This window comes from Miniopterus natalensis, chromosome 7 (genome assembly GCF_054644295.1).
Source record: "Miniopterus natalensis isolate mMinNat1 chromosome 7, mMinNat1.hap1, whole genome shotgun sequence".
NCBI lineage: Eukaryota > Metazoa > Chordata > Mammalia > Chiroptera > Miniopteridae > Miniopterus > Miniopterus natalensis.
In genome coordinates this window covers 44276722-44289958 of record NC_142087.1, presented here as the reverse complement: position 1 = coordinate 44289958, position 13237 = coordinate 44276722, and the positions used below count along the sequence as shown (strand labels likewise).

General features: G+C 50.3%; 1 protein-coding gene across 1 annotated transcript in view; it reads right to left on the bottom strand.

Moving 5' to 3' along the window:
* CABLES1 (Cdk5 and Abl enzyme substrate 1) overlaps positions 1 to 12718 on the bottom strand; it is a 94566-nt gene extending 81848 nt beyond the window's left edge. The window contains exon 1 of the mRNA XM_016211538.2: positions 11892 to 12718. Coding sequence (XP_016067024.2) covers positions 11892 to 12718 — 827 coding nt within the window. The remainder of the gene's footprint in view (positions 1 to 11891) is intronic.
* Between the last annotated feature and the right edge of the window lie 519 nt (positions 12719 to 13237).

Here is a 13237-nt window from a genome sequence, read left to right as displayed (position 1 = left end):
ACCTTAAAATAGAGGTAACTATAAAATGCTTTAGGTAACTATAAAATGCTTTAGGACACAAATGAGAGCAGAGATACACCAGACAGAAGGAGGCAGGAGGCAGGAAAAGCTAATGTGAAAAGAAATTCATTGAAGCTGCGTCTAGAAGTTCACCAGATCACAGTGTGACCATGGTAGGTGGGGAGGGGCAGAAAAGGAATGATGACCCTACCTAACGGCATGTAGGACCTCAAACCAGAGAACCCAGGCTCTCGGCAGAGCCCTGCATTAGGAGACGATTTTCCACTGATTTGTGCAAGAATAAATGCCTTGAAGCAAAATAAAAATATTTCATGTAACACCAGACACTATTTATACCCTTTAGGAGGTACCCTTTAGAAAGCCCATGACACATGAGGCTTCGTCTATAACACTTGTTCTCAAATTTGAATGAGCCCCGACATACTTCAAGGACTGCAGTCAGACTGCTGGGCCCCAAACCCAGAATTTCTAATTCAGGTCTGGGGTGGAGACTGGGAAATCGTACTCCTCACAAGCTCCTAGGTGCTGCCGGTCCAGGGACCACATTCCCAGAAAGACTGGTCTACAGCCACGCCAAAGGACTGAACAAAAACAGAATTGTTCAGCACAGGAGCTTAGTTTCCCCCCCCCCAAATTCCATGGTGCCTAGCTTCTTCCTGATGCTGGTGCTTGCTGGCAATCCTTGGCCCTCCTTGGCTTGTAAATGCATCACTCCAGTCTCTGTTTCTGTCCTCACATGATATTCTCCTCTCTGCCTCTGTGTGTTCATGTGGCCTTCTAATAAGACATTGCCCTTCGGCTTTAGGAACCACCCTACTCCAGATGACTTCATCCTAACTAATTACATCTGTAAAGACCCTATTTCCAAATGAGGCCACGTTCTGAGGTTCCAGGTAGATGTGAATTCTGGACACTACTCAATCCAGTACACGCAAGAGTTGGAGAGCTGTGTGACCCAAAGACTTGAGGGACTACACGCAGTGGTGCCGCTGAGGAATGTGCCCGGAATCTGTGTGGTTAGAGCAGCACAGTGACAAGGGGCGGTCAGAGCCCTCTGTGCTATCTCTGCATTCAGGCCCCCACGCTTCTCGGGGACTCCCACACCAGCTCTTTGCTGACCTCCATCCCTCAAGGAGAAATTAACGGGCATCCATGAATCCCATGAAACTCTTTCTACAATTCCACATGTATAAAAAGTAGATGAACAGAACATTTCTAAAACTGAAAATTTTGGATGTGCACAAGTTCATCTTTCAGAAGTGACAACTAGGATGCCAAAAAGCACTGTACTCCCTCCTGCATCCAACCTGCCTCCAGCTTTCAAAACCCAGCTCTGCTCACACCTGACCCTGCTCAAAGCCTCCCTCTCCCTCCGACATAAAACTCACCTCCATGATCTAGTACTCGGTGTGCTGTGCCACCATGCCAACCTGCAGGCCCAGCTCAAGGGCCAAATCTAGGACGGCCACCCTCTCCCACTGTAGGAACAGGGTCCTGACCGCTCCTGCTGCCTGGAGCCCAGCTGCCTTGGGCTGTAATTCTCTCTCTCTTCTGGAAGTTGGCGCTGGCCTCCATGATCGCTGAACAAGCAAACCACCTGGCAGTCGCACAAAGGTGTGTGAACAACTCGGCACCCAGAAAGGTCTGGTCTGCCACTGACCCAATGCCAAGCGGGCTCCAAATGGGAACCCTGGCCAAAGTCCAACTCTGTCCATCCAGGGTTCAGAGAGGAGGTGGGGGTCAGATGCAGAGGAACCTGTGGACAGGGAGGGGAAGTGAGGGGAAAGGTGAGGCCTAGTCACCAGAGTGACTCCATGGCCACATGGATCCCAGGGGTCCCCCAGGAGCTCTCACACTCCAGGGTATTCTGCTCAGAAAAGGAGGCCAAGGGGCAGCACAAAGACCACAGAATGAGGGCCATGGCTTGTGCGAAGGGAATGAGCCAAGGTGCATGTTCCAGAACTGTCCCTGGAGGTACACTCCCCACATGTGTGGCCCATCAGGGCTGCAGAGATTCCCCCAGGCAGGCAGCATGCTCTGTGGGCCTATGTGGGGGGCCAGACCCTCTGTCACTCTCAACCTCACCGCTCTGCTGCTCTAAGGGTACAATGCTGAACATGTGAATTCACCTCTTCTTGCTTCCCTGTCCCCAAGACCTTTATTTTGACAAAGGAAATTGTGAAGACTCTGTGTAACTAGGGGTAAAATGCATTACCTAATGGAGGGGCTATTGTTTTCCTTTGCTGCTCTGATTTTACTTTACTACCAATTAAAACAGTGCAGCAAATCATCTGTTCAGTGTACCGCAGCATTAGCTCCACCAAAGCAAGCAGCTCCATCCCAATGATCTCAGCTGACCCTGTCAAGTTTCTCAACTGATTATTTATTTATTTTTTAAAATATATCTTTATTGATTTCAGAGAAAGGAAAGGAGAGGGAGAGAGATAGAAACATCAATGATGAGAGAGTCATTGATCGAGCCCGCAACCCGGGCATGTGCCCTGACCGGGAATCGAACCCCGATCGCCTGGATCCTAGGTCGATGTTCAACGGCTGAGCCACGCCCGGCCGGGCTCAACTGATTCTTTAAAAAAACAAACACAGTATATACTTTTTTTTAGGGCAAGAGAGGAAAGGGGAGAGAAAGAGAAAGAAACATCATCCATCAGTTGCCTCCCGTTGACCCACACCGACCAGGGGATCGAACCTGCAACCTAGGTATGTGCCCTGACTGGGAACTGAACCCAAAACCTTTTGGTGTAACGGATGACACTCCAACCAAGCCACCCAGCCAAGGCCACTAAGTGGCAGAAGCTGACTCCAAAGCTGGTCCTACTCTTGAATCTGTTTACCCAACTTTCTGAGCAGGAGGCCAAGCAGCAGGATGCCGGAAAGGAGGGCATGACACCAAAACTATTATTTGGAGAGAGCTGTCATTATCGGGGAAATTTTCCACCATCTCGGGCTGCAAACCAGGGTTCTGTTGGCCTGCCCCAGAGGTTATCATATGAAAATCAGCATCCCGGCTTGATGAGAAGGAGCTGGCTGGCCAAAAGTATAGCACAGTATTTCTTTGTATTTTAACATACTGACCTTGATTGACTCACATAGTCTGAAATGGATGAGGCCCCAGCATTTTTTGTTCCCTTGAGGCTAACTAATATACAAGTGGAAGATCTGTGGCAGAAGAATACAATTTTACAGCACCTGACAGAGTTCTTTGTTCTTCTTAAGTGATACAGTTATGGTAGAGTTTTTTGTTTGTTTTCAGACTCTCGACTTCAAGTAACAAATGCACTAACAAAACAAAACAAAAACAAGCTCGTAGATACAGACGACAGAATGGTGGTTACCAGAGAGTAAGGGGGTGGGGAGAGAGTGAAATAGGTAAAGTGGGTCAAATATAAGGTAACGGATGGAAACTAGGCTTCTGGGTGGTGAGCACGCAATAGAGTATATAGATATCAAATTATAATGCTGTACACCTGAAAAGTATATAATGTTATTAACTCATGTTACTTCAATAAAAATATTAATTAAAAAAGAAAAAACAATCTCTCAACTGAGAATTAGAAAATGCTGGTTTCAAAATCCCAGCTTGGCCACATACGGAGACTTCACCATGGATGAGTTACTCAGTTCTGCATGGTCTCCACTCCCTAATCTATAAAATAGCTACCACGTTGCCTTTTTTGAAATGATGAAATAATATATACTCAAGCACTTTGTAAATTTTTGTAAAGCCCCAAACAAGTACACAGAACTCATATTATCAGATGTTCGTTTTGTGATAGAGAAAAATGAACTCCTCAATTACCCACACAATTACCTTGGGCATTTGTAATCTCATCTTCCTTCTTCACTGTTCTCTCTCCAAAAGCAAACTTCACTCAACTCAATAAAACATACTACTTCATCAAGAATACCTTTCAACATCAGGTCAACCACTTATCCCCTAACATGCTAATTTCTGTTGTTAAGCAAAAAACTACAGACTTTGCCTTTCCTCCAGGCCCTCACATCCCTCCCCCCTTCCTAAGATGATCAATGTAGACAGTTTACTTTATAAATAATTGGGTCAAAGAGTAAAGTGCTTTAAAATAAAACTCGGTGTGCTAGGCACATAGAGATCTTTGGCATTTTTGAATATTTGATTAGTCTCTTCTTAAATGGTTTGTCATCTATTCATCATGAAATTTAACTAAGAGTTAGGTACACCTGGCTTCTAAATCTGGGACAAGACAGGGTCCTTTCATACACACATATTATTATAACATTCCAACTCCTAAACTTCTAGCACTTGCATGTTCTGTTTTAGAAGCTTTTGTCTTTATAACTAAATGTACAGCAATAAACTCTAAACCACATTAATGATAAGCTTGTTAAATATAAACCAGTGTGCAGTTATCCAAAACCCTAACACAAACAAAAGGGAAGGGGGGGGGGGGGGCGAAAAACACAAGAAACCCTTACTGTGTTCTTGGAGGCTTTTAAAATCCAAACAAAAATAAAAATACAGCATTGCACAGTTTGTAAAGAAGAGTAAGAGCTAATGATTTTATGATTCCTACATGTAATACTAAGCAGTCTTTTTGAACTCCCCAGTGTCTATGAAAAGTTTGGTTTTAAAATTGCATGTAGAATGAAACAAGTGGGTCAGATATTTTTCGAGGAGGAACATGGGTAATGGGGAAATTCACAAAATTCTCTGAAGTAACAGATTCTTATAGAAACGCCTGGTTTTCAACAATCTTCCTCCGATGATGACATATTACACAGCCTCACATGGGGAGAAAGGAACAAATGGTGTAGCCCTTGGTACATGTCCGGGTAAACCAGCTCTCTGGAAGGAAAGAAAAAGCCATGACTTGTAAAGTTGGCTGATTCTCCTGGTGTAAATATTCCCACCATAACTGATTTTAGGTCACCAACCAGCTCATAGATTCGTCAGCCCATAGGAGCCAGGGGGGTTTAGACAAAACCTGGCTTAGAAGCCAAAGAAACCAGGTTCAAATTCGAGGTCTAGATTTCAGTTATGAGGTCTTGGGCAAGTTTTGTTAACAAGCCTCAGTCTCCATAGCTCTAAAATGGGTATAATCCCCAAGGGAGCAGAGTGGTTGCAGTGGTGGCCAAGGGGTGGTCACAGCTGCCTCCCATGAAATACAAGGAATTTAAAACTGGAAGGACCAGATGTGGGTTTCAGCTGGGGGAGAAGATGGCTGTGGGGCCATACTGAAGCCAGGAGCTCCCAGAAGGCAAGGACACCAAGGGTGGGCTGGAAGGGTCCAGTGCTCGCCTCCGGGGTATAGAGCATTGGACTAGGACAGAGGTCACACACTTTTTCTGTAAGAAGCCAGAGAATGAACAGTTTAAGCTCCTCAGGCCATGTGGTCTCTGCCGCAACTACTCAATTCTGTCCTTGGAGCACAAGGGCAGCCAAAGACAATACAGACAATAAATGGGCAGGCTGTTTCCCAGAAAACTGTATTTATAAACAGCCAGCAGCCACACTGGGCCCATGGGTGGGCCACAGTCTGCAGACCCCTGGGCTACAGGGAAAGGGTGAAGCTGAGAAGATACAGCGGGTCCAAAGGAAACCCACCCAGGAAGGAGGTATTATTATTCCTATTTCATAGATGAGAGCCTGGTCACAAAGTAAGTGATAGAGCCAGAGCCACAAACACAATTCCTGCGGGTGCCGGGCTCACGCTCCTATTCCACCAGGACCTAAACAACGTAAGGCATGGAGGCACCAGATGTATGAGACAGGTAACACAGGTGACAGACAGGAAATGACGTGTGGCTGAGAAGGGGGGAAGAAGGCCAGGCCCCGGGCAGGACTGAGGACTGGGTTCACCGAAGACTCCGTCTACCTTGGGCTGTCCTCTGGGCCCTCACACATAGAGGTCCTTTCTGAATGAAAGAAAGGCAGAAACCAAAATAAAGGAACCACAGGGTGAGAAATACCTTTAGGAGTCATTTAGGCCACCTACTGCCCAGTTCAGCCGAAGCCAGTCTGACAAGCATTTATGAGAGCCTGACTCACAAACCACAGCAAAGGGAGTGAAGTGTGGGTAAGGAAGGGCACAGACTCCAGTGCCAGAATGCCCAGGCTTGAATCCAGCTCCCTCGTATGGAATGAGGGACCCTGGGCAAGTCACTTAACCTCTCTGCACTTAAGAATGGGGGTGATGAAGTTGTGCTGTCTGAGGGCTGTTATATATATGAACTCGCTTAATCCCCATAAAGCACTTAGAATAATGCCTGGGACATGTTTGTTAGATTAAAATACCATGTCAAGGCACTAAGCCAGGCCCCACTGGGGAGGGCATGGAGTGTCCCAGCCCTGGTGGGGGCTTCAAACAAGGAGTTCTCCTCTCACCAAGCACTCATCACTGGAATAAATGGCTTGTTTACGTACATCTCCCAACACAAACAGGGACCACGTTTCATGTCTGTATGACCAGCACAGTGGCGCCTCATAATTGATATTCACTTTGTTCAATGTTTGTTGAATAAATGACACCAGCCATATAGTTCCAATACTAGGATTTCCTCCATAACATACCTGATGGAAAATAAAGCACCTACGTCACCCTCTGCCCACTCTGTGACCTTCGATTCTTGCCCCTCTATGTTGTTAGGGGCTGAAATCAATGTCTACAAAAGTACTCTGTAAATTTGTGGGTGGTGGTGGCTAGGGACTGACTGCCTCACAGGGCAGTCACTTCTAGCTTGGATGGACTCCTGGAGTTGTCAGTCCAGTTGTGACACTTCTGCTGCCAGAGGGAACACAGATGAAGGTGTTTTTTAAAGGTCTCCCTTACACTGAGGGGAACCCATTCATTCACTCATTAGTGCATGTCCTGCCAACCAAAGCCACATGAACAAACTTAACACTGTGTCTGCATCTGATTCTAAGGTTAGGTTATCCAAACACTCCCAAGCTAAACACACCAGCCTCTGCAGCAGGCCACAGGACTAAGACGCTCAAGCACTAGGCCTGGAAGAGTAGCAGTGTTCATCTGTCCCGACCCTTTAATTCCATAAGGAAACTGAGGATGGGCAGGGCATGAGGCGATCCATTCAGGGTTACCAGGCATGGCAGGTTCAGGCCCAGAATCCAGGGTTACCAAGTATTGGCCTGGCATTCCTGATTCCCTCACGCCACCTGGCCTCACCTACCTCTCCTTCCCAGTACATACTAACGGCCACCTGCCCTTGGCCCTCTCCCTACCTCACAACTCTCCTGATGGGAAAAAGTCCAGGCAGGCAGAGCTTCCCGGGACAGCTTTCGGGACACAGTACAGAGCCATGCTGCAGCTTTCCCTGCCCTTCCTGGAGGGCAAAAGGTCACACTTGAACGTGCTGCTCTCTCTGGGCACTTGCCAGCAGTGAGCAGGCTTCCGATTTATTTCCCCTTCTGAGCTCACCCACACCACTACAGACTTTGTGACTGCCAGGAGGAGGGCAGTGGTTGAACCTCGGGCCACTCGCCTCAGTCCTGGCAGGGCACAGCCTCCCCGAGCCTTGGGTGAACATCCTGACCAAAGCCTGGCCAGGCTAGGTCAGCAGCTTTGGCTTCCATAATTCGTGTTGCTGAAAAAATAGCTCAACGATAACTTGGGTTTGCTTACTGCTGAGGAGTTCAAAGTCCTTTACAGACTTCTGAAATCCAGATGGGTCAGGTGGCTTACAGCTGGAGCACAGAGTGGTGACTTGCCTGAACTCACAAAGCAAGGTGGTGACAAAGTGAGGGGGGAAAAAAGCCCAATTCTCCTCTTACTCTGGTTGTTGATCCCCTAGTCAGCTCATATTTTTCTTTTCTTTTTTAATTTTTCTTTTCAGTAAAGATTGAGATTACAGTTACAACACTAGTCCAAGTTTCACCCCAAGAGGGGCAATGCAGACGGAGGGTAGTTAGAAGCTCCAAGTCTGCACAGCAGTGGGGTGTGAAGTGAGCCTGAGCTCTGTTCCAATGCTGAGTGTCCTCGAGCAGGTAACTTAACATCTCTGAGCCCAGGTTTCCTTGGCCTTACAATGGGAACAAAGTGCCCGGAAAACCAGCCTTCTCAAAGTGCAGCTCATATGCATCCCAGGGAACTAGGTAGAAATACAGAATTGAGGTCCCTCCCAGACCTGCATGATCAGAATCTAGAATCTGCTTTTCATGGAGATCCCCTTATGATTCTAAACACATTTACACTTGAGAAGCCTAGATAAGTAAAAAGCCCCTAATTATTACATCCCCACACATAGTCAGCTCTCAAAAATAAATGTTAAGTACAATTAGCACTTGAAAGAGCCCTAGACACAGGCCAAGGCTCTCATGAGGAAACAGACCCAGAAAAGCTGATTAACTTGCCCTGGGTCACACAGTGGCTTCAGAATTCAAATCCAAGACTTGGGGCTCTTCTGTATCACATGGCCTTCTTCCATTTAAGACTTAACTCTCCATGAGGCACAGTGCTAACTCAGATGTTCTAAGAAGCAAAACCCTCATGTTATCTTAAAAGAATGCCCTGGTCACCATACACCCCTCCCATCAGTGGCCTAGACTCTATGGGCTTCTGGATGGCGATCTGCTGCCAGCTGCTGCCTTAGATGAAATTCTTAAAGTGACAGGAAACCTTAAAACACACACGCTATTTCACCCATTAACACCTTCCTCATGCGGACGGAACCCAAGCAGAGAAACACAACAGGGTGTCAGGCTAGAAGTCATCTTTTTGACTTCCTGCCTCTGACACCTAGCCTAAGAGCAACCCCCAGTGCTGGCTTCTCAGGGCTGGAGCCCCAGCCTTGAGGCCCATGGTCCTGGGTTCCCTAGAAATTACAATGGACAATGGTAAGTAGCAGAGAAGCTGGGGGGCCCAAACAAAGAGGCTAAACTGGGTCTGTGAAAGAATCTACACATGGGGTGGCTGTGAGGATTAAATGTGATAAATGTCAAACATCCAGCCCAGAGCCCAGAGACTGTGTCATCATTCCATTGACACATCTGTGCCAGGCCTGGGAACAGAAAATTTCCTCTGTGTCATATTTCGAAGTTTAGAAGTTCAAGCAATAATTATGATTGGTTTTACAAGTGTCCAGGTGGAAGTAACAAAAAAGAAAGGGTTTCAAGATTTCAAATGGGATAATCCTGATTTTTATATACCCATAATAAATCCGATCTATGAAATCTCAAGTTCATAAAAAAAAAAAAAAAAAAAAAAAGCTAGGTTTCAGATACCTATGACAACATGTTCCAAATTTCCATTTGAATATGAATCATCAGGGGATCTTGTTAAAAATGCAGATTTGGACTCAAGTAATCTAGAGTGAAATCTGAGAGTTTGCATTTCTAAGAGCTCCCATTAAGGTCAAACAGCCCACACTTTTGAGCAGCAAGGTTTAAATAGCAAGAAACAAATCCAAGGAGAATAATTTTTTTTTTTTAATCCCCACCCAGAGGATATTTTTCCCATTGCTCTCTAGAGAGGGAGGGAGGGGCAGAGAGGAGTGATGAGGGAGGGAGGGAGGGAGGGAGGGAGGGAGGGAGGGAGGGAGGGAGGGAGGGAGGGAGGGACATCTATGTGAGAGAGACACATTGATTGGCCCTGACCCTGAGCAGGTATTGAACCTACAACCCATGCACATTACCCTGACCTATGGAATCAAACCTATGAGCCTTTGGGGCACGGACCAATGCTTTAGCCACTAAGCCACACTGGCCAGGGTAAGACCGTAATTTGACTCAAAAAAGACACAGCAGGAGAACATTCATGAAGGAATATAGGGAACCAGGTAGGCTAGCAGGGTTTCTTAAAGGGAGACACACCAGGAAAGCAAATGAATTCTTTAAGCTGACCCTGGCCCATCTTCAAATGAGTTTGTAATATACATCACTTTGTCTAGGCAGGTTAAAGTACCCTTTAGTGATCATAAAAGAAACATGCTTCTGACAAAATTCTTAAAAGGAGCACAGTATAGGGAACAAAGTATCCTAGGATATTTCCACTCCAATAGCTGGTGGCCAAGCTAGCTCTTCAAGGCCTTTCTTAAATCAAGTTTTACCCATTCACCTCCTCTCTGTACTTGAATTTGATGCTGTTTCTGTGGACAACTGTAATTTTTTAAAATGCTTATCAAGTTGTCAGTTATAGAAAATTCCAAAGTAGTAAGATGAATCTGTCAGGTAAGGAGGTACCTTATATAGACTAACCCATCTTAATGTGTGTGTTGTGGGAAAAGATCAGACATACAAGGACTTCATATTGATAGGATCAGAGATTAAATTCTAGCTATTCTTTGGGTCAGAAGTACTAACACACAAGAGCCTCCATAACCCCTTAAATGAGATTCTTGAAGACAAAGTGTGAAGTAAGCTGATCTCTAGCTGCTCTTTGCACAAGAACATATCTGTCTGACAGGAGATACAGGCCAGCCTTGCACACTGGCTGGGAATAACATGTATGTTTATTACAATGCCTGTCATGACCTTCTGGACTAGCCGGGCTTATGCTCAAACTATAGACATTATGAGCCAGTGAGTGATGTCAGGTGGGAATATTGAGCTGCGCAGAAACTGCTGAGTGCGCACCGCTCACCCAGAAAGGAAGGGATTTCCCTCCAGTGCACTCACCCGCTAGTGGGGAGATGTGTGTGCCCACAAGAAGTGCCAGGGCCAGACTGTCCCCTGTGCCCAGCCTCAGAAATTCATCCATACAATCACTAGGCTGCCTCCCCGGCTCCTCACCGCTGCCTGCGGCCACGTGCACTCCCACTGCTATGCTACGTACTGAGCAGGGTCATGATTTCACCCACTTGGGAAGAAAGAGACTCAGCAAACTTCTGGAAGAGTCCAGCCTGTTCTTCCCCATTTGTCCCTTGGGGGAAGAAGTTAAGTTTTCCAATAGGCCACCTTCTTACTTAAGCCAGAGCATGCCTGAGCTTTCAGATGAGCATTACAGGAGAGGGCGTACCAGAAAATGTTCTCCCTTCTCATCTTGAGGCCTGCAAAATATCTAGTAAGGTCCCATCCCAGCGAACAGGCCAGCATTCCCCAACCCTGACTCTGGTCGTCTTCCAAACTCCAGTCCCACTGCCTGACACAGATCTAACTCCCAACTGTCCTTTGAACACATGGTGACAATCTCTAGCTATTTCCCAAACAATAAGCAAATGTCCAACATTTCATGTTTTTGCTAAGATGCTTAATACCCGCAGATAGCAAGTTAGCAACTATAACATGCTTGTAACTTAACTCTGGCAAATTCATCTCGGAATGGAAAAAAGAAACTTCAAGTCCTATTTCACCCCTGTCCCCAACCCCAAGGCCCGGATCAAGGGACTGTAAGAAGGACTTGACATTATTTGAGAAAAGGAAAACGCCAAAGTTTTCCTGAGACACAGGAATACATGAGCGCAGGCGGGAATTTCTCAGGAGGGATTCACCGCGTGTCTGCGATAAGTTCGGGCTCACATGCGCCGCTGAGCAGAAGACAGGACCCGCTGCTCCACTCCGCGCCCCGCCAGGTACCGTGTGGCGTGGAGAGCGCCAATCTCCGCGCCTGGACGGTTTCTGGAAGCTCGAGGTCGTCTTCGTTGTGATGCGAGGGTTTGGCGCCGCTTTTTAACGGGCTCCTGCAACTCCTAACTCTAGACCAACTGCATGACCGTGGCGCTCCTGCTCTACGAGTAGCTGGGCTTGTGAACACACACTCCCTGGGGACTCTCCCACTTTCCCGTGCCCTAGTGGTCGGCAACGCCGGCCAGAAGCCCAGGAACTGCAGGGCTCTGGAAGGTGGGAACGACTCGTGTCCCGCAGCAACAGCGCCGGCGGGGAGGGCCCGGGGCTGGGCGCGCGCCGCGTCCTGCATACTCACCGGGACCTCTGCAGCTGCTCCAGGGCGCTGGTGCTGCAGACCTGGCCCGCGTGCTCCAGGGAGCAGTAGTTCTGAGAGGTCTGCCTGGAGAAGGCGATGGGCAGGATTCCCTGAGTGAGCGAGTTCAGGCGGCCCCGACTGCCGCTCGCACTCCCGGGGGTCCCGGAGCCCAGGAAGGCGGCCGCGGGCACCTGCACGCTGGTAAAGGCGTCGTCTTCCTCCAACCCTTCTTGCCCGTCGGGCAGCTGCGGCGGCGCGCAGGCGGCGAGGGGTGCCGGCCGGAGCGGCTGCGACTGCTCCCCCGACGCCCGGCCCGCGCCCAGGGGGCTCGCGAGCCCCCGGGCCGCCCCGAGGCCGGGCACCGCCGCGTGGCCGCCGGGGGCCAGGGGCGGCAGCGGTGAGGGCGGAGGGAGGCAGGGGCCCGACCCAGCCGCCGGCGCCGCCGTGCCCGGCGCGGCGAGCGCGCTGCAGCCGCCCCGCTCGGCGGCGGCGAGCAGGCTGAGCCGAGTCCTCGCGCCGCAGGCGCCGCCCGCGCCCGGCTTGGCCGCGCCGCTGTCCTCGCCGCCGCCCCACTCCTCGTCCTGAAGCGGCGGCCGGCCGTCCAGCGAGATGTTGGTGAGGAAGGAGAGGGCAGCCTGGCGGCGCCGCGGGTCCACGCGCGGCTTCCTGGGGGGCTCCGGCGGCGGCTGGGCCGGCGCGGCGGCCGCGGGCTGGGGCTGCGGCTGCGGCGGCTGCAGCCCGCCGGTGCCCGCGGCGTCGGTGCCGCCGCCGCTGCTGCTCCCGCCGCCGCAGGCGGCCGTGCTGGGGGTGGCGGCGGCCGCCGCCATTGTGTCCGTCTGCGGCGATATTTCCGCGATGCCCCGACAAGCGAGCGGCGCCCGAGTGCTAAGCCGCGGGCGCGAGCGCCGGCGACCCGGGCTGGGCAGGGCGCGGGGCGCGGGCGGCGTGCGCGGCGGACCGGCCCCCCCGCGGGCGGGCCATGCTCGCCCCTCGGGGCTCTGGCGGGGACGCCGCGCCCCGGCCCACGCGCGGCTCGCTCGCTCGCTCGCCGGCCGCCGGCCTCGGTCCCGGGCGCTCCCTGCCCCCGCGCTCTCCGGCTGCAGGCCCGGGCGCCCGTATTTATAGGTGCGCGCGCCCCAGGCTCGCGCTCCGGAGCGCTCTTTGCAATAACACAGTATCACGTGTAGGGGAATAAAACCGGGAGGAAAACAAAGCCGCAGGCGGCAGCCGCGGAGAGTCGCGGCGGGAGGCGAAGGGCCGGAGCGGGGGGCGGGGGGGAGGAAGGGAAAGTCGGGCGGGTGGCGGGCGGGGAACCGCCGGGCGGTCCCGGTCGTTGGCGCTTCCTG